The 27432-nt window shown below is 49.4% G+C and overlaps 1 protein-coding gene across 1 annotated transcript; it reads left to right on the plus strand.

Moving 5' to 3' along the window:
• The first annotated feature begins 3262 nt into the window (after positions 1-3262).
• LOC119443736 (calcium-activated chloride channel regulator 4A) lies at positions 3263-25831 on the plus strand. The gene is made up of 4 exons (XM_049664494.1): positions 3263-3630; positions 17306-17567; positions 24578-24700; positions 25674-25831. Exons 1-4 carry the CDS (start codon positions 3322-3324, stop codon positions 25829-25831), a joined length of 852 nt encoding a protein of 283 aa, XP_049520451.1. The 5' UTR covers positions 3263-3321.
• Positions 25832-27432: the final 1601 nt, after the last annotated feature.

Genomic DNA, 27432 nt, shown 5'->3' on the forward strand with positions numbered 1-27432 from the left:
GGCTCTTATGGTGAGCGCAGAAAAAAGGAATTTATTGATAATGATAAATAAAGTACACATGTATTTTCTTTTCTCGTCCCGCATGTAGGAAATTGATCACAAATTTTATTTTCTTTTAATGAATCTAACTGTGCCTCGTTTAATATATGAAACGCTTTTTCTTTTTTCGCAATGTTTGTTGCCTCCTCACATATATTAGCACTTCAATCACTGCTTCCTTGACTACCTTTGCTGATGTAGGCGACCATTTATTCTCAACCACTTTTCACCCAAAGCTTCGCGACCTTGATCGACCTTGGCGAAGATGAGTGAACAATTACTGGGCCCTTGTGTTTGGCTGTCTGAACATGCGCATTTGCAAGGCTGCTACATCGGACAATCTCGGGCGTTCTACTATAGTATTCGTCATATGCAGGTTTTCTGAGCTGTGTTGTTTGTCACAGCTTGTCTCGTCAATAAAATAATGGGTTAGATATATGTAATTGGTTACTGAAAAGAGTAATTGAATTTTGGCGAGCATTACCGAATAAACAAAATATTTGGTAAATTTTCAAACTACCAACACATTTAATAAATTACGTGTAATTTGTTACGTGCAGGATTGTTTAAGTGACATGCACTTAGCAGAAAGCGATATGTCCATCACCAAGGTGCGCCAGAACGCGTTGGTGTTTCATGAATTTTTAGGCACTGTATGACAAATGATACGTGCCTGTGTGCACCGTGGATAATTTTCTGGACAGATGTCACAAAACTGGCCCTTGTCTGAGCACGCATATGAAACTGAATGGAGGTCACGAACGGAGGATGTCATCACCGACCCAATTAGTGCTGGAAGCTTCTTCCAATATTTAGATACCTTAACACTTCAAGTATTTCGAGGATGTTTTCTTTTTTCACATCCAGTATAATTATTTATAGCTTCCTATACGTTTTCATGTCTGCCCATCGGCGTCAAGGACGTAGGGTGCCGGCCGTCAAGCCTAGTTTTGGCGCTCGCCGTCAGTCGGCGGTGACAGACCAGGTCCTAACGGAATAGACAGAAATATGTACAATATGTACGATAACACAAAGGGCAGTGCCTTGCTCTTTGAGGCCAGAGCTAGTTTTATAAGGACAACCAAATACCAGAGCGAATTTTCGCACCAGGATGAAGGATGTCTGAGCTGCAGCAAAAAGCTCGAGAAAACTCAGCACGTTGTAATGACATGCGAATGACCCAGCCAGACCCGCAAGAAATGTCCACCTTCAAGAAGCGCGATGATTTAAATCGGGTGGAAGCATTACCCGTCAGCAGTCGAAATTATGAAGAGACGTTTAGAGTACTGGTATAAAAAAAAGCAGCGAATAGATTGATAGGACTGGACCTTTTGCAGGAATAGGTAACTGTACAAGTTAAAGATATAAAAGTTATAAGAAAAAACATTCAGGAGATGTAGGCAAAATGCTGGGCTGGTGAGCATGTGTAGCATACCTGATTAGCTTAGCAGGCTAGGTGACTATTTCTCACCATCCCGTTTCAAAGAGGTGTCAATAAATCATACTCAGAACAGAACATGATATAGCACGGCGTGCGTAGTAGCTGTTCTTTTTTTTCTGCGCATATTATAGTGCTGTGTAAATCTAAGCACTACTCACACCTACACTGGCAGCAGCAGTCTGCCGCAAATAAAGCAAGAAAGCGGGAAGGCAGCGCGGAAGGGAGGGGGGGGGGGGTGTGCAGCTTCTACTCTGCCAACAACTGCGCTCGCACTTTGCCTGGCTGTGGCCGTCACCCGCACCGTCTCTTATCTTCACACGGCTCTCACCTTTGTATGCGCTGTGCATTCGCCGCTCAGTTTCCGTTGAAGCGATAGACCGCACGAACCTTCGCCCGCTGCGGCGGCTGCCCTTGCTGCTAGCGTTTTGACAGTCGTTGTCTGCGGTCATTCAGTGTGATTTCAGAGCCCAACACTAACATGTTTATTGCCGTCATTTGTAGCTGAAACTTGTAGACTATCCGTGACAGCGGCTTCTGCGCAAAACGTTTTGTGATGTCGTTCTTGCCCGTTGTCTTCAGGACAAAGTTAGTCGACAAACGGCGATCGCTTCCACCAACTACTTTTGATGATCAGTTGCGACATAGCTCGCCTAACTCTTGGCTCCGCCTTATTTATATAGCCGCTGATCTCTTTTTACAGCGGAGGTGTTAAAATCTAGGTTCTGGCGGTTTGTGTGCGTATAAGCAAAAAAGATGGCGGCCACTGAGCTCACGACCAGCCGATCCCGGTGATAAAAATGGTGATAAAGGTGTTCGCCGGATATGACCCAGCTGCGTTTAATCACCAGAAGTCTGAAAAGAGATTGTCATAAAAATATCGTAGTAAAGAAAGTAAAACTGGAATAAACCGTTTAGTATGGATTGTGGTTTGACGTCACGGGCTCTATGGGCAAACCAGGTAACCTTATTTCAGTTGTTTCCACCCGTGCAAAGGGTAGGCCGCGTGCGGTGAGGACTGCGGATGATCGGCGCGCCCACAAAGAACACAGTCCTGAACAGAAGCTGGGATGTGCGCGGCGACGGCGGGCGGCACGTAATAGAGACGAAGATCATGCCGCAAACGCCAAGCGTATGCACCTTAATCTTGTTGGATCGCCCCTACCGACTCCACTCCCATCGTAATTGCGGGTGATTTCAACACAGACGAGTCTCGGCCAGACGGAAAGTGGTTCGTGGTGTTTCTCTTGGAAAGGTTCAGCATTCAATGTTACACCAACATCACTGTGCCCTCGGCGAGTTATGGGTCGTGTATACACCTTACATACAGCTCCGCTGGTCATCGACCTTCACAGAGTGGAATGGTTCCGAATTTTTTTATTTTCGCTTTTCTTTGAGAAATTCCTTGCCAGTGGTTCGTTGCTTTTACAACCACTCATGATTTGCCTCCATGTGTTGAGACAGCTTGGCAGCGCGAAATGAAACAAAGCAGCAGTCGGCTGCTTCCATACCACGAAAAGATGGGAGCTAGGCTGCGGCGTGAAGCCATTATTATCGTCGAAGCAGGTCTGTTCTGCTGCGCGAACGACGCCGTTCTTGCAGCATCAGATGCAGCGCCGTGTTTGCCGACGCCGTATCAGCAGCTGCGAACTGTCGCCCCGGAGACGCGACGGGGGCGCGTACACACACCGTCCTCCCGTCATCGCTTGTCACCGCAGGGTGTGGTCGACGAAAGACGTTGGGCACAAGTATGATTCTAGCGCGTGACAGCAGCCGTACGTGGACGAGTGTGAGCAACCATTACGCTTCGTCGGCTGCTTTTGCCGTGTATTTTCTTGGCGCATATGCGATGCTTCTTCGAAGGTGGCTTTAAATATACCACCAACCCTGGTGGGAACTTGTATCCTCCTGGTGGATGCCTTGGTCTCGAAGCTCAGCTAGTCCTTGTTCGAGACAACCGATCGTGCATGGCGTGTGATCACTACCGTTCTATTCGCTCGCTGCTGCTGGCGTGGTTGCTGCTGCAGTGTTGGGGCTCCGATGGCCGGGTCAATGCTGCGATCCAGCTGCAGGATGATGGCGGTTACGTGGACATTGTCGTCGCTGTTCATGAAGCGCTGCCTGTGGAGTCCCAGCTTGTCGAGCAGCTCAAGGTGAGCTGCTAAATAAGCATGAAAAGGCAGGCAAGTTCGCTAGCGTTCACTACAACTACATAATATATAAAACAGCGGTATGCGGTACGTGATGTTCGTGCTACATTTTACAATTTTGTTGTTTGTGCAAGCGCTGTGACGTCACACACGAAAACGAACTTTTAGAATGTAGCCCTGATATCGTTTGGAGTATCCCGATGTCATTTGGTGGCAGTTACGTGCTCCAAATGGGAAGGTTGTATTAACCAGAGGCTTAGAAAACAAATAATCATGCAAACACATTACACACCCCGGAAATCTATCTGCGCATTGTGCGCCGTGCAGATTTGAACCGGCGTTTTTTAGATATAATGTTATCACGCGCTCCTTTAATCGAACGGGAAAAGGTATTATTGAGGCGTTTCAAGTGCACCGCTACTAATGTATCTGTAAGCGAAGGATCAATAGATCTAGCTCATAAACGAAACAATTTTTAGCGCAGCGCATGTTAAATGAAAAAGAAAGTAACGTAAGCATCTTCAGCACACATATTGACGAGGGGGAAGTGTCCTGTGTAGTTTTAATCTGTGTCTCTGTTTTATATTTCTTATCTGTGGCTTGCCTGTTTGCTATTTTTTGTCTTTTGAACTCGGTAAATAAGGCGGATGCCGTTACGGAAATTAATCAGTTAGGTGTTGAAGCTTCACCTTGCGCTACGCCATCACCACTGTGCTATCGCCGCAGTATTACGATTTCTAGATTACATGAGTGGTGCGTCGGTTCTTTATAATGTCTCTCGAAAGTGGCAACGCTTTGTGTTGTGTGTCGTTTTGTTTTTATTGTGTCTGCTGTGTGTTGCATTTTGTTAAAAAAAGTGAGACGCTACCATAGAACGGCGAAATGAACAGAACCGTGACTGACTGAAGAAATATGCATATTGGTTGAGACCCAGACCATAACAATGAGGCCCACTATGGCTCGCTCGGTCTGACGTTCATCGAAATCAGGCCCTGCAAAACTCACTAGGTCTCGGGCTTACTAACATTAGACGCAGACAGGCTGAATGATACTCATGTATTTAGACTAAGAAAGACTTGACAGAAACCTAGCGACTCGCAGAATAACGTTACCCGAATTTGCAGGCTCAGAACTCACTCGGTCACCCGCCGTGGTGGAGTGATGGCTTTGGCATTGCGCTTCTAAGCCCGAAGGCTCGGGATCAAAATCAAATCTCAGCCGAGTCGGACGCATATCGAAGGGCGTGAAATCCAAAAATGCCCGTGTAGCGTGCATTGGGCGCACGTTAAAGAACCCTAGATAGCCAAAATTATACCGGTGTCCCCTACGAAAGCGTGCCTCATAATCATATTGCGGTTATGGCATTTATTAAGGCGAAAGCGTTATGTGCCTATGTTGGCGGTGACCTTGGCGAAATTGCGCCGTGACGAAAAATGGCCGACGCCACAAAGAGTAAAACAAAAAAAAAATGCTCGGAATGACATCCGGTTTCTCAGGGAGGTTCCTGTAACAAAGTAAGTTAGTGGCTTTGAAAGTGAAATGTGGTACATTTCGGTTTGGTTGGGAATCAAACCCGGGTCTCTGGGATGCGAGACGCGCACGCTTCCCTGAACCCAGGGCTTGTCCTCGGTTCTGGTTTACTAAAGGTGTGCCTAGCGCGCGTGTGATTGCACACGTCACGTCACAGCCATCTCGCTGACTAGTGCGTACGTCATTGGGTAGTGCACATGACGGTGAGGAGGAGGTGGCGCCAAGTCATGAGTGTATAAAATGAGCACGCGTTGATGACGTTCCGAAGTCTACGAACGGCATGATGCTTTGGAATTCTCAGACTTAAAGATTCTTAATTGTCTGGCAAATTTTAAGTTTAGTAATTGCTATCGCGCCATATGTTGTTGCGCCGAAAAGCTTTGTGCTTTGCACATTGATGTCACAGTCGGAGCGGAGGCGGCGGTTGTCGGTGGCGAGCGATGGAGGAGCGTGCAAGCTCTTGCGGCTCGCGAGGACGGCAGCGCAAACACGCCACTGCGGAATACGCGCGTGCCGCTGCAGCCTTAGTGATTGTAGCCCAATGACTTCCCATTTAGGCTCGCTATGTCTTTCAAAGAAGTCTAGCCCCGATTGTATAGCTTCATGTGTTACCAAATGTGCAGAAGGCTTTCGCCTTCTTGTGTTACAAGTGTGTAACACCTGCCTGACGTTTTTTACAGCTCACCCGGTCTCAGGGTCACTAGCTCGCTGTATGATTGCGTGTTCGATTCATATCTGCATGTAATAGCGTCAGCAGCACGCTACTCGTGAAGCAGATTCGCACGTCCGTTACTGTAAGAACAAGATTGAAAAGAGTCGGGCTCAACACTCCGCTTTGTGGGAAACCACGACTGGAGATATATCTATTTGTCGGGCCATATTCAGTAATGACTATGGGGTCTCACACGCGCTCTTGGGACAAAGGAACGACAGCACAGTAGCGCAAGCAGTCAAAAGGGCATTTATTGCACCTTTCATACACTAATGCATGCTAGCCGAATGACTACGCATAGAACATTCACATAGGCGCGCGACAAATCAAGGAAGTCCGACTCACCGCGACCGGAGAGCGAGAGATTATGTTCGCCCCATGCTATGACACCATCGCCTAGTCGTTCACGTGTACGGTCACGCGAACGGTGGCGCGTTCGAACGATCCATGTTCGTCCATACCGGTGTCCTCCTCCTAGCAGCGTTGTTGTTGTTGTTGTTGTTGTTGTTGACCTGAGAGGTTGTGGCGCATACCCACAGTGGGGAATTGGCCATGAATCGGGTGGTTATATTGGGTGCATAAATACAAGGTAATTAACGAATGGAATACTGGAATTTATAAAGGAAGATTTTGTGAGACGAGAAGAAGAAAAAAAAAACTAAATAATAATAGGGTTCCACAGGAGAAACACTTCGTCATCTTCATTCGGCCTACGTGATATATTTTAAAGAAAGCCGCCTGCTTGCCGCACTGTATAGTGTACGCGGTTTACTTTGTCTAGGGGTGCTCCCCCCTCTTCTGCGCCTTTGCTCGTCGTTTACGTGCTTTTCTTCTTTTTATCCCGGTGCCTCATTCACCCCGTGGAGGCGGTAGCCAACCAGAACTACTTAATCTCCCTGCCTTTCTAAGCATTCCTTATCTCTTCCTCCATCGTGCTTCAGCCGCCGTGGGGGCTGAGCCACCACTATTGCGTTGCATTGCTAAGCTGGAGCAAAACTAGGAACAGCTGGGCGAGTTGGTGTGGTAACATAATTAGAAAGCGGGAGGGCGCGGAATAAAATCCCGGCCGTGGCGGCAGCATTTCGATGGGATGCAAAAAGCGAAAACGCCCCTGTACCGTTCATTGCGTGCACGTTAAAGAATTCCAGGTGGTCAAAGTTAATCCGGCGTCCCCCACTGCGGCGTGCCTCATAATCATATCGTGGTTTTAGCAGATAAAACCCCAAAATTTTACAGCGTAAGCTGTTATAGGCTCATTCCAATAGTCGTTTCCGTAGGCGACGTTGTCCGCCGCCGTCAGTGTTCGTCGCAGCTATCAGCATGACTGAGAAAAAAAAAATCCCCGTAGAACGAACCATGGGTAAGCGATAGCTTGATAACATTCCCTGGTATGCAGCAACGCAAAAATATAGATATATGCATATTTTTGTATTACAGAGTTACACATTGCCACGTCTATAGTCCGGCAAAGACGACGAGAGTAACAAGACATATCGGCACTTGTGAAAAACATAGACAGAAAGCAGAAGAAGAAGCCGTGACTAGCGCGCGGTATTAAAGCAGTCCGTTCTAGTTACTGTTCCTGCTTACAAGTTCGTTTGTCAAGTCAAATCAAATCCCGTCAAGTTTCGTGAGGCTGCGACACTGGTAGAGGAGCTGGATACCTGATGTTCGGGACTCCTACTCGGACCCCTTCACGCAGTCCAGAGAATCAACCTTTCGTCATTGCTCCAATGGACCGATTCAGCCGCCACCTGTTAGGCCTGAGCCCCAAATTCACCACCATTCCAGCTTCGACCAGCATGGAAATTCCTACATCGGCGAATCTCCCTCTTTCACAGATGGCGCCAAGCTATTTCCAGATGACTTCTCAGCCACCTCGCGGTCCGGACATCTTTTGTGGAGATGCATTTGAAGACGTTGAGGACTGAGTTGATCAGTATGAAAGGGTTCCCAAGGTCAACGAGTGGAGCGAAGAAGAAAAACTTGTGCGCGGTTATTTCGAACTAGAAGACAGCGCTGGCACGTGCTTCCAGAACAGGGAAGAGTGCTTCCAAGCGTGGAACGACTTTCGGCGCCAGCTCCTGGATACGTTCTCCAGTTCCGACCAGCGGGATTACGCGCAACAGCTTATCGAAGCGAGTTTTCAGAAACCCAACGAAAGCGTCGCCATCTATGCTGAGGATGTGGCCCATTTATTTCGCAGAGCTGATCCTGATATGCCCAAGACCGAGAAGGTGCGCCATCTCATGCAAGGAATTAAGGAACAATCGTTGGCAGGCCTGGTACGAAACCCACCAACCACGGTAGATGAATTCATCAAGGAGGTCACTATAATCGAGCGGACACTTCAGCAACGATGCCGGCACATTGACCACCTGCCCAACAACACGCCGATGAACGCCGCCGCTCAAGATGCCACCACTAGCGAAAGCTCTCTGCGAGAGCTGAATCGCAGAATTCTGCGTGAGGAAATGAAAACCCTAGTTGCTCCTTCTTGCGAGCCACACCAGTCGCTTCTATTGCCAAAGTCGCCGCCAGAAGATGCGGCAAGCCTTTTCATCGCCCACGCCGTGCCCGGAAACACACCTGTCGAGCTATGCCGATGTAGTTCGTCGTCCTGAGGGGCTGAGCCACCGCTATTGCGTTGAACTGCTAAGCTGGAGCAAAAGTAGGAACAGCTGGGCGAGTTGGTGTGGTAACATAAGTAGAAAGCAGAATTCTGCTGATAATTAGAAAGCAGAATTCTGCAACCTCCACCGCCGACCACGCCGTTCCATCCGCGACCTGTTACCACTCCATCGTGAAAGCGGGAGCCTGGGAGACGACCACCAGCTCGTCGAACTGAAATGTGGCGCACTGCCCACCGTCGTCCACACTGCTTCTACTGTGGGTAACCGGGAAACATTGCTCGTTACTGCCCTTATTGAGACGTCGCGTTGGAGGCTTTTCACGTTCACTTTCCCCGCGCCCTCAATACCGCCGTGCCCTGGACGAGGATCACTTGCCGGCCAGTCAAGCCGCTTCGCCACGTCGTCTCCGGCAGTCTCTGTCACCTCAACCTTCCTCTTCCGCCAGGCATCAAAGGTTCGCTTACGTCATCAGGAGCCGTTCCTCCAGTCCTCGCCGGGAAACTAACGGACACGACCTCCGGAGGAAGGTTGCCAACTGTCGAGACGCCGAAAAGACTCCACAACCACCGCAAAAAGACGACATGACGACGACGAGCAATGCCGACAAATGTGTTCGCGTCGACCTACACCTTTTATTGCGAGAGCAATAATATGGACGCGCCGTCGTCGTCGCCGCCATCGCCGTCGCCGCGAGGTTCCGTATAAAGTCCATGGGTCATAAAATCGTCGCCGCGCGCCGTATGCTCTATGTGCGAGTGAAAGCGTGCGAGGGTGAGCCGGCGATCTCGGCTGAATCTCCGGCACTCAAGCGAACTAAGCAGGAAGGAAACGCGCCGTCTTACAATCGCGCGTAAAGCTTCGGAGGGAGGGTAGCGAAGGGGAAGGGGACTCTGCGCCGCCCGAGCGACCGCGCGCGCCCGCTGGGCTGCAGCGCTTCAAGGAGAGAGTAGGGAGGGGGTGGGGGACCACGTACTACGCCGCGAGCTCCCGCTCATGCGACTGTATCTGCAAAGGCATCTGTGACGTCGGAGGTAGAGTCCGTCCTGCCTGCACTGTGTTTTTGCGGCTTAGTTCGCGTTGATCCGAGCGGCAGGACGAAGGTCACTCACTAGCTGATGCTGCCCCGCTTACTACAGCGTTTTGATAGCGAGTTTCCGCGGTCATCGAGTCAGATGCGTTAATGTTTCTTGTGTGCGCGTGACACCATGCTTGTTCATTTAATTAGTATGTATATGTTTACGAGTTTATACGGCCGATAAAGCTAATTAATATCCTTACTTCGTATAGCTGTCCACTGTTTGCTATAGCATTCGATACTTCGCCTTTTGGGCGAAACAGCAACTGTTTTTATTGAATGACATCACCTGACAGCCCTTGTGGACACCGGCGCTGATTCCTCAAGAGCTGCGTCAAGAGCTGGCTTACCGCCTTAAAAAGGTGAAAACACCATGGACAAGGCCACACATCAGAAGTGCCGGGGGTCAGCTAATGAGGCCAACGGGTAAATGTACCACCAGACTCCGCCTCGGTGATTCCAGCTTTGTTACCGCGTTCGTTATCCTCACCGAGTGCTGCAAGGAACTCATCTTGGGGATTGATTTTCTGCGGCATTACGGCGCTGTTATAAGCATCCCGGAGCGTTTGGTCACATTTACCGCGAGCCCAGATGCAGAAAAATATGATAGACAGCACGAGCGTTTACGACTAGACGAGGACGTTATGATACCGCCGCGAACCTGCTGCCTTGTGTCTGGGTCTAGCGAGAGGCCTTATCATGGTGATGTGATAGCGGAACACATCAGAGTACTATTGCTCACACAAGGTGTTTTGATTTCAAGGGGCGTTTTGGCATTGAATAGTGGGCATGCAGCAGTGCTCCTTACGAACGCCGCCATGTCCCGAAGGGCACTGCAATTGCGTACTCTGATGACATAGTACAAGTAAGGCCTGCTTCGCTGTGCACGACCATGGTATTAATGAAAAGACCATTCATCCCCGGCAACATTGTCTGTCGACGGTAGCTCGACCCTTTTGCCTGCTTAGAGGCAGCGCCTACTGGACCTGATACGGCAGTTTGAGGATTGCTTTTGCTCTACGTCCAAAGTCAAGCAAACAGCACTGACCAAGCATCGGATAATTACGGACGATTCCACGAGACCAATTCGACAGAACCCCTACCGTGTGGCCCCGAAGGAACGTAAGAAATACAAGAGCACGTGAAGAAGATGCTCGAGGATGATGTGATACAGCCTTCGAAGAGTCCTTGGGCATCCCCTGTGGTGTTGGTGGAGAAAAAAAAAGGTAGCTTACGCTTCTGCATTGGCTACCGCACGTTAAATCAGGTAACAAAGAAAGACGTCTATCCGTTACCAAGCATCGTCGATTGACTAGACAGGCTGCGCCACGCACGTTATTTTTCCTCCATGGACCTACGCAGCAGGTATTTGCAGATAGAGGTCGATGAGAGAGATCGGGAGAAAGCTGCCTTTGTGACGCCCGATGGTCTTTACGAAATTAAGGTGCTCCGTGCTCCTTTTCGGTTCGTGCACAGCGCCAGTCACTTTTCAGCGTCTAATGGACACCGTACTTTCACGTCTAAAGGGGAAAACGTGCTTGGTATACCTTGACGATGTGATCGTATTTTCGGCTACACTTCAAGAGCATCTAACCCGGCTACTGGCTGTTCTCCAAGCCGTACGCTCGGCTAGCCTCACGTTAAAGCCAGAAAAATGTCATTTTGGCTTTAACACACTCCAATTCCTTGGCCACGTCGTTAGTAACGAAGGTGTTCGGCCCGACCCAGACAAAATAGACGCTGTTACAAAGTTCCCAACACCATCTGACAAGAAGGCAGTGAGACGCTTCTTGGGCCTGTGCGCCGATTACCAAAAGTTTATTGCCGACTTATAACGTATTGCCTTACCGTTGACGCGACTAACACGAGAGGATATTCCTTTTGTGTGGGGCGAAAGCGGGAAAATGGCATTTAACGAATTAGGTGAACGTCTGCAAACGCCCCCAGCCAGTTCGTGCACATTTTTGCCAGGACGCCCCCACAGCTCTTCATACCGACGCGAGCAATGTATGTATGGGTGACGTGCTGGTGCAGTGGCAAGACGGCTCCGAAAAAATCTACGCTAGCAGAACTCTCTCACACGCAGAAAAAAAAAACAATTCCACTACTGAGAAGGAATGCATCGCCGTAGTGTGGGCTGTTATGAAATTACACCTTTGTTTGTACGGTCGCTTATTTAAAAGACCCGTCTGGTCCATTGGCGTGCTGGACCCTCAGGCTTCAGGAGTTCGTCATGACCGTTAGGGAAGAAGCATCCCTACGCCGACTGCTTCTCTCAGTCACCTATACAGCCTTCGGTCACCGAGGATAAAGACACGGACGCTGTGTTCATGGGAGTCGTCAACACATTTACAATTTCCCGGCAGCAGTGCGACGACGACTCAGAACTGCTTCCGCTTATTTATTTCTTGGAAGGTCGAGGCAAAGACGTGCCCGACTGCTTGAAAGAAGTCTGGCGTCTTTTTATTTCAAGGACAATGTTCTCTATAAGAACTTTTCTCCGACGGGCAGCATCTACTTACTGGTCGTGCCTGCTTCGCTTCGCAATGAAAATCTCGCAGCATGTCATGATGAGGCCATCTCATGTCATCTGGGCTACGCACGAAAACATGGTCCTGACTGCGCTGCAGGTATTATTGGCTGAAGCTCCCAGCCGATTTTAAATATCATGTATGCACTTGTCCTGACTGCCAAAGACGCAAAGCGCCACCCGCTAAGCGGGTGGCTCCTACATTCTGTAGAGGTGACGGGAGCGCCAGTCGCCAAAATTGGCATGGATTTTCTTGGACCAATTCCAACTACTACTACAGGGAACATGGGGATTATTGTCGCCAGCGACTACCTTAACCGTTGTGCGGAGACAACAGATACCCAGCCAGGCACAGCAGCTGAAGCAGTTCAATTTTTCGTTGAAAACATTGTTCTTAGGCGAAGCATGGTGAAACTTGTTCGCGGCGGCACAAGCACCCAACCGAAGTAGTGCATGTGGTGCGGATGAAGCCGTACGTCTCGAAGTCACTCACGTTTTAGTGTCTCGTACATGCATACACAAAAGTTACGCATCGGTACGATGCTTCCCTTGGAAGGGAGGCAAATGCCACGTCTGTAGTGCGGCAAAAGATGACGATAAGACATGTGGCCACTTCTGAAAATCGTCGAGAGCAAGCAAAAGAAGCAGTGACTAGCTCGCGGTATTAAAGCAGTCCGTATTTGTTACTGTTCCTGCTTATAAGTTCGTTTGTCCATCGAGTTTCTTAACGCCGCGACAATATGTAGATGTTTATTGTTTTTCAAGCGCAGCTTGTTATAACTCACAGATTTCGATGGTGTCCATGTACGCACGAAATTATCATCATCAGTATTGGCTCGAGCGTCGTCGTCTTCTTCCGCAGCTGGCTCATTGGAGCCCCTCGGTTTGCGCTCGTGCTCGGCGCGCGCTCGTGCCACTGCTCCCGCGTTCGTCGTCACCGTCGTCTGCTTCCACAGCTGGCTGCGTTGCCGCTAATCATTCCAGCATAGGAGGAGGAAATAACTTTAATGAGTCCTGAGGAACCCCTCCCCACCCACTCTTTGTTTAGTGGTCGGCAGGGGTCGCGGGCCGCACCCACGTTGGGACGGGAAGCCCGTGAGCCTCCGCCCTTTCGTGAGCCCTCTGGACAGCCAGGAGCTGGGTCTGGTGGTCGTCGCTTCGCAGGGCGTCCTCCCAGTCTTCTTCTTTACGGAACATGGTGCCGCTTAACGCGGAGCATTGCCATAGCATTTGCGCTAGCGAGCAGTATGTTTCGCCACAATCCGGACATTGCGGCTCTACCTCTGGTGAATAAAGGCTCAGTCTGCCTCTCGAGGGGAACGACCCTGTCTGAAGCATTCTGAATATCGATGACTGTGGTCTATTGAGTTTAGCGTGGGGGAGCGGGAAGGCCGTCCTCGACAGCTGATAGTGCGTTGTTATTTCGTTGAAGGTGAGCAGCGGGTCTCGGTGCTCCCCTCCCTCCCCGCCACTTCGCTCGCCACGATCGCCGCGGTGCGTGAGTCCTCGCGCGCGGTCGTGCGCCAGCTCGTTGGCGTTGGGAAAGTCGGGGTGCACGTCGGCCCCCATGTGGGCCGGAAATCATTTGACGATGTGATGACCCGCGGCTCCCTCGTTGCCGAGGACGGCCGCCGCTTCCCGCGATATGGAGCCCGAGGCGAATGCTCTGGCCGCTGATCGCGAATCTGTGTACACGTAAGGACGTTCGGGGTCCCTCATTGCCATGGATATTGCCACCTGTTCGGCCATTTCGGACGTTACCCCCTTGACCGATGCCGCGTTAATGATCGTACCATCCCAGCGTATCGACACGGCCGCGTACCGGTCGCTGCGCCCATACTGGGCCGCGTCTACAAATGCCGCCAGTCCCGGGCAGTTGGCGGTCGATTTCAGTAGTGCTCGGGCCCTCGCCTTTCGGCGCCCCTCGTTGAATTGCGGGTGGACGTTTCTCGGAAGCGGTTCAACCTTGAAAGTGCCCCTGACCGACGCACTGAGTGCGACCTTGCGTGCGTTGCGCTCTGCCTCTGCATTTATGCCTGCTTCTTCTAGGATGCGTCTGCCGGCCCTGGTGGTCGCCAGCATATAATTTCAGTTCTCTTCTGTCGTCCTAATGGGGAGGCCACGTTTACGGGGGTATGAGCCATTCATTCTCTTACGTAAGGGACAGATTTAATTTTGAAGCAATTTTATGGAAACCTATCCAGAATGAACGCGCTCGGAAAAGGGCTCGCAGTCGATGTGCCGATTCTAGCGTGAGGGTTTACAAAGCCAAGGCGAAACGTCAGCGAAGAGCTGCCGACCCCGAGATGCGGGAGCACGATGTTGAGGCCAGACGTCAGCGTTGTTCGGCCCTCCAGGAATCCGACAACGGTGGCGCACGCCTCGGCAGTGCTAGCGCCAATTTCCCCGGTGCGACGACCCGGTTTCAACGCGATGTTCTCAACCGGAACTTCAGGGCCAGCTGCAGTGCGTGTGACCGGTTGTGGTTCAAGCAGAACGTGGTAGTCGTCAGTGCAATTCGTTCGTAGGAACACCGAAGAAACACACCACAAGCTTTGCTTACCCACATTTCCTCGACAGGGGAGGGGCTACTGACTTTTTTACGTTAGTTTTCAAGAAATGTTCATACCTTTTCCTTCTTTTCTTTCTTTCGTCTCATTTTCTGATGCCCTTTCAATCCGGCCATTTTGATAGTGCCGTTCTTCTTCATCGCTTCTGCCAATTGACACGCAGTCTTTGACACAGGGGACTGAGATAAAGTTAGGCAGGTAACACAAGAAGGCGAAAGCCTGTTCCACATTTGGTAATACATGAAGTTATACGATCGGGGTTAGAGTTCTTTGCAAGACATATTGGTAATGCATTAGGTTATACAACCGGGGCTAGACTTCTTGCAAGAAATAGTGAGCCTCAATGGGAAGTCATTGGGCTGGAATTACTAAGGCTGCAGCGGCACGCGCTTCTTCCGCAGTGGCGTACTCGCGCTGCCGTCCTCACGAGCCGCAAGATCTTGCACGCTCCTCCATCGCTCGCCACCGCCAACCACCGCCTCCGCTCCGACTGTGACGTCAGTAGAGTGTTTTAGCTGAGCGCTTGCTGTCCGCTCCACTCAGACCGGCATACGCTAGCAAATTCCACACAACCGCTTAGCGGGATCGCTAATGCGCTTGCGCACAACGCTCCTACCGGCAGCGGAACGAAGACCGCATCCCTCGCTCCGCTACAAAGCCGACTGAGCGGAGCATGACAGCATTTTTACTTGGCCTCTTCATCGTTTTGCAGCCGTGTTGATAGCGCGTCGCTCGTGTGTCGGCAAGACGCGCTTATCAAATGCGAAATCTTCGCAGTTCCCTGCAGTATCTCAGAGCGTGAAATCTGAGCGGAGCGGAGCGGAGCGAAGGGTAAGCGGCACTCTGATAAAACTGTCTTAGCAGAGTTTTACCTTGTACCGCTACCTATGCATCTGCTACATGGCATGCCACCTGGTGTAATAATATGCAACTGCAATACAAAGTGTGCACGCATCGACGCTACGCGGCGCGCGCCTCACATCGCTTGTCTCCTCGCACGCTAGGACACGTGTGTACGCAATGTTTTCGCTGCAAGCTGGCAAGCGCTGGCGTGGCTCAGAGGTAGAGTAGCTGAATCCCCTGCAGGGTGCCCTGGGACGACCTCGGCGGGAACAAAAAATGGCCGACTCCGCAAAAGAGTGAAAAAAAAAATGCTCAGCTTGTCTGACATCCCGTTTCTCAGAGAGATTCCTGTAACAAGGTAAGTTAGTGGCTTTGAAAGTAAAATGTGTACATTTCGGTTTGGGTGGGAATCGAACCCGGGTCTCTGGGAGGCGAGACGCGCACGCTTCTCTGAAGCCATGGCTGCTCCACGGTTCTGGCTTACTAAGGGTGTGCCTATCGCCTGCGTGATTGCAGACGTCACGTCGCAGCCATCTCGCTGACTAGTGCGTGCGTCATTGGGCCGCGCACATGATGGTGCGGAGGAGGTGGCGCCAAGTCATGAGTCTATAAAATGAGCACGTTGATGACATTCCGAGGTCTACGAACGGCATGATGCCTTCGCATTCCCAGACTTAAGTAATCCTAATTGTCTGCCGCATTTCAAGTTTAGTAATTGTCGCGCCATGTGTTGTTGCGCCGAAAAGCGGGCACGCGTGCTTTGCGCATTAAAGAGTTTTAGCAGACCGCCGCTTACGCTCCGCTCCGCTCAGATCTCACGCTCTGAGATACTGCAGGGAACTGCGTAGATTTCGCATTTGATAAGCGCGTCTTGCCAAGACGCAAGCATCGCGCTATCAACTCGGCTGCAAAACGACGAAGAAGCCAAGTAGACACGCTGTCACGCTCCGCTCAGTCGGCTTTGTAGCGGAGCGAGGGATGCGGTATTCGTTCCGCGGCCGGTAGGAGCGTTGTGCGCAAGCGCATTAGCGTTCCCGCTAAGTGGTAGTGTGGCATTTGCTAGCGTATGCCGGTCTGAGCGGAGCGGACAGCAAGCGCTCAGCTAAAACACTCTATTTAAGGTTTGATGAAGCGAAAGAATTACCGAGATGTATACAAAAATGCTAAAATAAAAAAAAAAACGTGATAGCATACCTGATTAAATCAAGCAGGCTAGATGACTGTTGCGGTTGGCTTTAAGGACGCGTGACGTCAAGCGGGACCACGGCGCGAGAAAATGAGAGTTGAGGGGAAGCATAACTGATTCTGATCAGAGTAACCTCTAACCATGCTTAGCTTTGTAATATCACGTGTGAAGCGTTTTCTTAGGAAGTTTTCCGCGAGGGATACGCGTCTTTAAACGACCTGATTTCGATACCTAAATTGTTGCAGGAATTCTTTACGCACATGGGTCCTATTTTCTTTCCTTTAATAGGACGTTTCAGGTACATCAGTCAAAAGGTTTGTAGGCATTATTGTTCTTTCGTAGAAGAGAGCGCTAATAGAGTCAGAGTTCTATTAAGGCGCCGGGATGTGCTCCCTCACCAAGAATGAGGTTTTTCGGTTTTGCTTGTAGGCGGTGCCATCGCGTAGAGAACGTCTTCTTTGTGTACCCCATGCTCGCATTATTTTGCACAAGCCATTTGAATACTCTAGGACTGTTGTAGCGCTATCCCTTTGACGCACGTAAGGTTCGTATATGCGTAAGTCAGTCCAGTAGTCTGATATGTGCGCGTCCGTTTGCAGTCTGTCCTGTCACGCTCCTCGGCTTTTCTCCACCGCGCCACTCGAGGCCTGGTGTACTTCCGTGAGGTGACCATCGCCCTGCCTCCCCATTGGCCACCAGCTGAGCATGGGGATGCACTGGCCTCCCTCCATGCGAATGCACCGATCCGTATCGTGACCAGCGAGCAAGCGCAATGGCCGCGCACCGTGCAGCCGCGTCCATGTGGCGAAGCGGGCGAATACACTCTGCTGCCCGTTGCTGCCCTCAGGGATCCCCAAGCAGGCGAGTGCTCACCGATCAGCCTCATCGCGGAGCTTCCTACCATGGAGGAAGGAAAAATATAGGATAGAGCATTACGTCACGCAGCCAGCCTTGTCAAGCGAACGCTTCGTGTAGCCAGTGGTCGTGGCCCAACACGTGACCTCTTGCGTCGAGATCACGGAGAATCGAGATTTCCCGAGACGTTTGGTTACCGGTAGTATTTATTTGGTGCATGCTCGGCCGGCAGCTGCTCAAAGCCGGAAGGAAAAAGATTTTTTCTTGTTTTGTTTGTTTTTCCGTGGTTTTGTTTTTGCTTATTTCAAGAGTTTCAAACGGTTTCGAATGGGTATTGAAAAAAAATCTACCGGGAGTAATAAAACCTATCGCTCGCTCTGACGTATCCTCCGTTATCACCACGTGTTGGGCTACCACAGTCGGCGACAATCGCGTTGCGAACGTCACACTACAGAAGCGCAAATGTCATAATTGTACGAGAAAGGAGAAATAGCTGTTCACAACTAGGCTTTCTTTAGCCTTTGAGGACATTGATTGTGGAAATGAATTTGGCAACAACATGCACCATGAAGTGCTCTGCTGAATCCAAAAATGTGGGCCGATCCTGGCGGTAGTGTAGAAAGGGTCCAAGCGCCATGGCTCATACTCCTGTGAATTAGCGAAGCTTAGCCTGGCTGCCTAGCTAAGAATTGGTGGGACCACTTAAATTTAGTCAGTCATTGATAACCAATCGATAGATAATCAATAGCTAATCCAGAAAATTCTGGGAAATGGTGGCGATGACTTGGTAGTGCTTAGCCTAGCCCAAATACGTGGCCAATACCTTGCGATAGCCAATCGATAGCCAATCAATAGCTAATCAATAATCGATCAATAATCAACAAATTACAGAAAATGCTGTGGTTGACTTGGTAGTGCTTAGCCTAGCCCAAAAGCCAGGACAATTTTTTTCCCTTACTTGAACACCTTGACCTACGGCGTACACGGGCATCGAAACGATAACCGGCAAGCCCTCCTCATGCGGTAATTGTAGTTAGTGGCTTCGAGAATGTATTCCCACTGACCCAATGCATGTAAATGGTTTTTGTGGGTACGTAGTTCCTAAAATGCCCCTTCGTTTAGTCCTCCTTTTTGGGCCGAGCCACAACATTGGGTGAGTCCGCTGCACACATCAGAGCAGAACAGCTCGGGCAGTTTACAGGGTGTCTAGCTCAAGTCACAAAACGTGTAAGGGTTCCCCCATCCCAAGATATCATAAGATGGACTTGCTAGATTCATTACACGGCTGATAGTTACCATTCATCAGACTGGAGAGGGAAGATCTATGGCAAGTTTATAATTAAGGAAACCCAAAAGGAAAAGCTCATTTAAAAACAAAGGGCGTCCTTGTCTGGGTATCGAACCGCACAGCTCTTGGAACCATACATATTTTTTGTAGCTTGATACTAGTCTGGCGTATGCGAACGTTTTGTTTGATTGATATTGCAGAACAACCGCATATCTGTGGTTCATGTATGAAGAAAAAGAAGCAGGAAAAGGAAGATGCCCTAAAGAAAGCCTATATAGCCAGAGAAGCAGAAAGCAATCGACCCATGTTTCAGCCTTTTCACACAACTGAGACATGCTATCCTTCTGAGGCCGTGCATTCCTTCTACATTTGCACTGATTTAGAGAACAGGAGTGTTTGTAGCTCACGAAGAAACGCTCCCCCGTCCTCGTGGGAAGATCCACGGGGCCGCGCCAACTTATAAAGGCGCGACGTGGTCGTCACGTGCCATCTTCCCGTGCATGGGCGGCGGGGGGCGGGGGGGGGGGGGTTGGATTTCTCTCTCGTGTGATGATCACTAGCTCTCTCTTGCAGCTATTAAGGTCCGGCCTATGATGCCATTAACCTGCCTGACAGTCCATGGGCATGTATTATTGGGCGAGTGTTCTTGTTCACCAGTTACTGTCGAACGAAAACCCTCGCACGCACGCACACCTCTTCAGTCATTTTGCACACGGGGAAGCTGCGAGCATTAACGCGTACCGCCCGTCCTGTTATGCGGTGGTGTGCGCAAATTCGGAACTTTCAAATAATGAATCGCATTTTGCTTTATTAGGTTAGGTCTTAGGGTAGAATAGCTACTATGCGTAAATATGCATACTTTTCGAATAGTTGTCGGCCTTTTGAAATCGCGAACTGTGCGCGATGAAGCATGACATTTGAACAAAAGTGCGATGAATTTTACCCATGCAACCATAGTAAACACAATTTTAGTAACAATTTTTAGTAAAGCATTGTACGTCGTTAAGGATCCCGACTCGTTCGTCTAAACGTCACTAATTATTCTTGAGAATGGGAGTAAACTGCTGATTTGCTGCATAACTTCCATTGTAACGACAAAAACCCTGCCAACCATGCAATATTGTCACGACCTCGTAGGAGACGTGGAAGCCGGCGTACAGCACGTATATAAGCACTTTTATATGAACAGCCAACGCAACGTCGTTGTCGTCTCTGTTTTTCTATCCGCGCGCTACTTCAGCGTCATTTCCATGGCCGGGCACATACCCGCGGCGACGATATAGCGTGTGGCATTTGCCCCTTCTTTGAAAAAAGCACCGTCCCGATGCGCCAAGCGCCCAAGAAAGTGCAGTTATGGTGCAAAAGTGAGGTCATGATGAAAAGTATGGCTTCATACGAAGCACGTGCACAACCTCGGGCAGATGCTGCCGGCGTTTGGAGCAGTAAGGACTGTCGGGCACAACTTCATAATTCACGTCACTGATGCGGCGTAGAACTGTGTACGGCCCGAAGTATCTTCGCAGGAGCTTCTCAGATAGCCTCCGCCGATGAATAGGAGTCCAAACCCACACCTGGTCGCCGAAAATACTAGGTCGTGAAGATAATTATTTAATAGTGCTGATAAGTGCAGTTTATAATTCGAAAACTATTCGTAAAGTATTCCGTATTCAATTCGATCCGATTCCCTTCAGGCAGTATTCGATTCGTGTTCGAACCGATCCGATTCCCACAATTACTGTTAGAGCTCCTTGGTTTTCTTGGGGTCAGCTTTGTCTGACAACACCCTTGAAGGGTCACCATAAGCACACCGCGAAACGAAGAAAAAAATTTTTTCACAGTTTCGCCATAAGGGCAAAACATTCAATGCGATACCAACATGTTAGAATACTACACGAAGTGTAAGACTCGTAGGTATAGTGGCAGTATGAATTGAAGTAAGCGTAAGGTGACTAAGTAAAACGAGCTGTTGTACTAGAGGTCCTCTGTTTGAATCCTGTGATCAGCCAATTTCATTTATGTCAACGAATTAAATCCAACGTCTTTCTTGGCGACTTTACCACCACTTTTCTGTGTCGGGTATATTTCAATCCTCTTTCTTGGGTCGATCCCGCAGGTAGTGCACATCCGCGCCAAAAAAATTACGTCATTTTCAGGTTTGAGCTCTGTTATTGTTTCGCACTTTTAGTATTTATGTCTGAGAAGATTTAAGACAAAAGGCATGCGCTGTCTGTGTTTTGTGTCCTAACATTTGTTTGTGGTCAGCGATTCTCCAAACTCTGAGGAATAAATTTCTTAAGGACGCAAGACATGGTATCAGACACATTATTGATAGAATGGTAGGGCAATGTCATCTGCATGTACTGCATATCATATAGAATGGCACACATGCCTAAATTTCTACAGAACTTTATGGCGACGACGACGGCAAAGATTCGCTCAGATTGTCCATATAATTGCTATCGCAATAAAAATGAAAAAGCAGCCACAAACGAAGCATTGCTATCAGCGCCTCCCCTGATCAAAGGAAACAGTGTGTTGAGGAATGGCCACAGTAAACATTCCACCCCTCAGGTCTCCGTTATGATTAAGTCTCTTTCAAAAATTTATGTTCAACAGATATTCATCGGAAGGCATCGCATTTGCTCCAGTGTGCTCTCAGATTTGAATACATGTTGCAAGGTCCCTTTAAAGGGTGCCTTCGCAAGCCCCATTGCAAATTTTGGTTATACGCTGGAAGTTGTAAAATGCCGTCTAAGGGGCGTTTTAATGAAATTATTTTTCTCATGAATTCATTATTGGAGGAAAAAGAAATGAACTGTCCTGTTACCATGCCGCCAGGAGGCGAACATCACTGCCAACACATAAACCAACACAGACACTGCCTCGACTAGCGTCCGCAAGCGGTATTCCTCCCCTGCCTTCTCTCATACCGCAGCTGTTGGATCACGTCATCTTAACGCGTCGAGCGCTGCCTCCTTTTTAAACGCTTAAGAATTTCTTTGTTTACCCAAAAACAGTCCGTCCGTCCCGCAAGACGATCGTTTTCAAGATAGCGCCCGCCGCAGCGAGCGAATGCACCTTCCTGCTGCTTCTCGCTTCAGCGCGAGCTACGCGGCGAGAACACAGAGCACCCGAAGCTGTCAGCGATAGCAGCACTGAGCCCCTATCGCCGATCGCGTTCAAGATTGGGGCCCGTGCGTCTCCCTTAGAGGCGAACTCAGTGGCGAGAACACAGAGCCCACGAGGCTGTCAGCAATCGGCGTTCTCTGTCGCAATCGCAGATCGCTTTCAAGATACAGCCATATGATACGGCCCTCGCGGCCGTGCCAGACGCAACCGCCGCCGGAGTGCTGTTGATCGCGGTTCATAATTGCGCGACGCGGATGGATAAGGTGCTAAAGAGCGATAACGGCTTATAATGATCGAAACGTCATCAGCGCACGAGGCGCAGCCACCTGGGCCGGTATTTTTTAGCGATGCCTTTCCGGTGATAATGCCTTTTCGCGCTTATCGCGCTTTGTCAGTGGTCAGAGCGACGGTCCGCTCGCGTTATCAACGAGATCAGTCTACAAAATACCGGCCCTGCAGTAGTTTGCTTGCGTCATAAATTCAGGTTGTGCCGCCGTCGGCAGCAGTTCATGTCGCCGCAGCGCTGTCGTCTGTACTGGTGGGATCATGTTTCCTAACATTGATAATGACCGGACTGCGTGGAGATGAGGAAGAAGGTCACTGCTTACGCATACTTAGACAACTTCCATAGTAGTTGCTGCTTACATTTCTTTCTTCTTTTCCTTTTTCTATTTCTTTCTCTTTTTCTTCTTCTTCTTTCTTTCTTTCTTTCTTTTTTTTTTTTTTGCTGCGTTGCAGATTTACAGCGCCGGTGTTGCGCCTTCTGCATTCGATGATTAGCCGAATGCACGTGTAACTGTGAGTGACACAGCTAGCAGTGCGCTTTACCTCAAAGCATTTGTGCGAGTGATCTTGACTCTCTGGATGGGACGAAGCTTCCTTTAGAGGGAGGGAATGCGGTATTTCAAATATCGGCTGTGTTCGCAGGGGCGCGCAGCACTGTGGTACTTTGTCAGGTTGTCCACCATAAGCTATGCTCCAAAATATAAATAAACTAAACCTCTTCACCATTTTCAATAGCACATACAAATGCATCCAATACGAATAGAAACACGAAATAGAGTGAGAAAAATGCTTGTTATCTAGGAATATTGCGTATATTCATGTGCTTTACAGCGGGTACGCGAAAATTTCCGTTTTAGAAATATCGCGGCACAACAAGAGAAAGGAACATTGATTCAAAGCTTGGCGTTTTGAGAGACTTGAATGACAAAACATTGTCAAATTGATCTCTTAGATACTTAACACTTTCTACATATTCCAACAGTATACAGTCACAATTGAAATAGTTGGGGCCATTTAAAGGAAAGGGATATTAGTATCAAGAACTTTTGAGGGATTTATAAAACAGAATAACTGTGTTTTTCGCGGACTGACTCTTATTTGATTATTTTTGCACCAGTCTATAACGTTAAGTGCGTCGCTTTCAAGCAGAGCAACAGCCCTTTTCCTGGGATTCCAAACAAACAACGTGTCGTCCACATATTGAAAAACAGTGCTTGTGCCAATTACCTTTATTTATCTATTTATTACACAGAGGAATTACAAAGATTAATGGAGGTAATTGATAACAGCTTCCTTGAAATTAGTGGCGTCAGAGATGGGAATGATGGTTACGGGAAAGTGGTTCCAGTCGTTCGCAGTTCTTGGTAGGAAATAGCTCAAGTAGACATTGGTGCGGCTCAATGGGATAGCAACGTTGTATCGATTATCAGTGCAGGAGGACACGTTGGATGGATGATTGAACAGGTGGTCTTTAAGTGTGTAGTTGTCACACACGTCTAGGTCACCACGTATAAATAAAAACGGTGACACCTCTCAACCCTGCAGCACTCCGGCTGTGAGATACCGCAGTATGCTGTGTACATAAACAAAAAAACACCCATTAAACAAATCTAGAAACTGTCCCCGAAGGCCATATTTGTAAAGTTTACTGCATAGAATACGTCTGTTATCTCAGCCAAATACCTTATGGTAGATACAAAAAGAGACCACAGGCCACTCGGTGTTGTTCAAATGTTTCGTGTAAAAAATCCCACAAAGTTTCAAAAAGTTTCTCGGTACTACTGCGTGGAACAAAGTCGTACTGGGAAGGTGATGAAATGTGGTGCTCTTCTAGGAGAAAACCTGTCCATAGCATCGAGAAAGTACATTTGCAGCAGTTGTGCTAAGAAATGGAGAGCGGATTCTGGTTTTGATGCATCTCCAATTTTAAATATCGGAATAACACTTGCTCCCTTCATGCCATCAAGTACAATGTAATCCGGGGCCCAGCTAGCACATTCATATTACGCCTTACATCTCCAACTTATATTCCATCTAAATATAAAGCTTGAGCAAGGCCCTTTCTTTTGTGAACAAGAACAACAACATTTGCAGACGGGGTAAGTCTATCGCGGTGCGTCTCAACGCTGGCGTATCGGTAACGCCCTCGCGGAAGCAGGTTACGAGCGAAAGGTGGATGCGCCACATGGAGACGCTGTCGCGCAGAGTTACCGTGCTGCACTGACAAATGCAACGCGCTATACGTTCATGTAGTGTCGGGCATCGGCAAAGTGACGCTGCGTAACCGCCTTTGGTGCTCGATCGCTCTGCGCAGACTACCTGGTGGTGCACGAGTGGGCGCACCTGCGGTACGGAGTCTTCGACGAGTTCGGCTCCCCCAAGGACCCACTCTACCCTGCTGTCTACATACGGGAAGGACAGGCGAGAAGGCATACTTGTGCGACGTCATTTCGAAGCGCGCCGAACGCGTCAATTTCGCGAATTATAGACCCACCATAACGTGAATGTTAGACAAAAATTCTGATATCCCGCTGAATGTGGAACTTGAATGTGGAACGTGAAACTTGAAGGCTAAGGACACAATAGACGAATGCGCTTGCATGAATTGTTAGAAACGTTTTACTCTGTTCGTGTCTGTCTTTGATTTAGTGTCCTCAAGCGGCGTCCTTGTAGGCAAGAAGATTATTAAAAGGACTCTAAAGAGAAACATTAAATTAGTTTACTCTAATAAAGCAGTCTTTCAGAATTCTATTTTCGTTAATCTTGCGCCGGAACATTATTGCCTGTACGTCGGCGTGATGTCACAGGATTTCAAAGCTTTCCTTTTCTTTCTTTCCTTTTTTGTACTTGGGCTGTTATGCAGGAGTTCTACGTGTAAAAACTTGCTAAGTTCAGCCTCCTTCATAATTCCATGTAGTCCATCTTAACCAATAAAATAAATACGAGGACCCAACAGACGCCATCAAAATCCATGACGTCACGGTGAGTCGGTGCAATAACTTGAAGGCTGCGTCACCAACTACAGTTAGTTTTTGCGCGTTTTCGAACGATGTGGTTGGGGTAGTTAAAAGCTAAAAAACAAAAAATTTGACCACCCCAACAATATTGTGGTTGGGGTGGTTGCGGTGGTCGCTTGAAGAGCCGTAGTGCTGGAGCTCATCGGGTCTCCGGGCCGTCGAGTAGAAAAATCGCGCCTGGCGCAGACCGCAACACAGCATTCGAGGCAATTGCGAGAGCGGTCACCTGATACGAGAGGCTAGGAGCCTGCGGCAGTGCTCAAGGAAGGAGAGTCGGGGGCCATGAAGAAGTGAAGAGTGTTTGTCGTTAGCCCAACTTCCTATTAGTGAATACCAGGCGTGCAGGTGCGTGTTAGCTGGGGTGCCAACCCAGGTGCCGAATGGGTGTTGCAGGTCTGCGTCTGGCGCGTGATGACGAGCAGCACGGGTGGACGCTGAAGGCGTGCGACGTGAATAAGCGGGATGAGGCGACAAGTCACGTGTCGAAGATCTCCGTGCCCGAGTGCCTAGAGGACGATGTCATGAGCCTGAGGAAGAGCAGTACCCGATGACGTGGTAATCGGAGTTGCGCCATCAGGCCCTCTGGAAGCTCAATCTTTGCCTGGTGGTAGCGTATTAGTGGATCGGGCACGTTGTTGATAAAGAATTGGCCGCCCAACTGCATAAACCACAAGGCTGGATAGGCGATATAAAAATCCTGGAGGCCGTGGAGACGCGGGACGTCTGTGGGCACAGTAATGCTGCCATCACGCGTTCGCCGTGTCTGAGTCGACGTGTTGCGCTGGCATGGCTGGTTCGGGCTTTCGGAGTCAGCATTTATGTGGAGGCGGTTGAATAGACGAAGGCGCCGCGGCCACTGTATGAATTGGAGCCTACCAGGACGGAAGCAAGGAAAGAGTGGAGAAGAAAAGGCAGGGACGTTAACCAGTTTAGCACAACCGGTTTGCTACCCTACACATGGGAGCGGGATGGGGGGAATGAAAGATGGGGAGGAGGCAGAGAGAGAGAGAGCACATAGCACAGCACACATATCGTCAGTCACTGTCCGTCACTCTTCCGGGGTACGTGACATCACTATCACAGCCGCTTATCCAAGCCCGTTTCTTTTAAAAACCTAAGTAGTCCCTCCGTCGGCTGCAGGTGCGATGTCGTCTGTCGACGACATGTGAGAATCGTTTCAGCTACATTGGTCTATTGTCAAGGTGCGCTAGAATGGACGCCAGGGACTGTCTCGGAACATTATATTCAGGACAGTCGCATAGAATGTGTTCTAGCGTCTCCTCGCAAACACAGGCATTGCAAAAAGCATTGTCGGCCATTCCAATGAGAAATTAATAAGATTTCGTGAATGCCACCCCTAGCCGTAAGCGATAAAGCATAGTGGCCTCTCTTTGGCGGAGTCCAGTTGGCATACAGAGATGCATCAAAGAGGGCAGGTGGTATTGACGATTCCTGCGGTTGGTCTGGCTGCTTGGTGTGCACCACAGAGAGAGCGCGACCTCCTGTGCAAGCACTCGAAGTCTGCTGGCTGCGTCGGACCGTGAGAATGGTATGGCCTCTTTCCCTGTGTCGCCAAGAGCTGCCTGAGCGGCATTATCGGCGTCTTCGTTCCTTTTGACGCCGCAGTGACTTGGCATTCACTGAAACGTCACGTGGTGTCCTTTCTCATGTGATGCATGGAGTAGGCATCTAATATCGAATACGAGCTGTTCGTATGGCCCACGAGGCAGAGCTGATAGCACTTATTGTAGGGCTGCCTTTGAGTCACTGAAGATTGACCATTGTCGAGGTGGTTCCTGATTGACGAAATAAAGTGCAGAACGAACAGCAGAGTTCCGTACATGTCGATGTCGTTGGGTGGTCAGTCCTGAAGCTGATGTCTTGCTGGGATAACCGACCAGCCATGATGCCAATGGTCCTGGGGAACGGCAGGTGGACGCAACCGCACGGCATGTGCGCGCTAGCGTGTTCTCTGCGCGAGCATGCGCGCACGGGCTGATCTTTCTCGGTGATGCTGGGGCTGATTGTCGTGCTGCTACACTTTACTAAGAGCGAATAAAAAATCTAAGCTTAAGCTACGTCACAGGACCTCTTTTAAGATACCGGGCCCTCACTTATCGCCGAGGTGCCACTTGCGCTCTGCTATTGAAGG

This window comes from Dermacentor silvarum, chromosome 3 (genome assembly GCF_013339745.2).
Source record: "Dermacentor silvarum isolate Dsil-2018 chromosome 3, BIME_Dsil_1.4, whole genome shotgun sequence".
NCBI classification, from domain to species: Eukaryota; Metazoa; Arthropoda; class Arachnida; order Ixodida; family Ixodidae; genus Dermacentor; species Dermacentor silvarum.

What these genes read in the sequence shown, in the direction of transcription:
- LOC119443736 (XM_049664494.1), top strand. Translation starts at nt 3,322, where the DNA reads ATGCGATGCTTCTTCGAAGGTGGCTTTAAATATACCACCAACCCTGGT. An exon ending in AGCTTGTCGAGCAGCTCAAG is followed by an intron (nt 3,631 to 17,305) that starts GTGAGCTGCTAA and finishes GTCCGTTTGCAG; the next exon opens with TCTGTCCTGTCACGCTCCTC. An exon ending in CCTCAGGGATCCCCAAGCAG is followed by an intron (nt 17,568 to 24,577) that starts GCGAGTGCTCAC and finishes CGCTCTGCGCAG; the next exon opens with ACTACCTGGTGGTGCACGAG.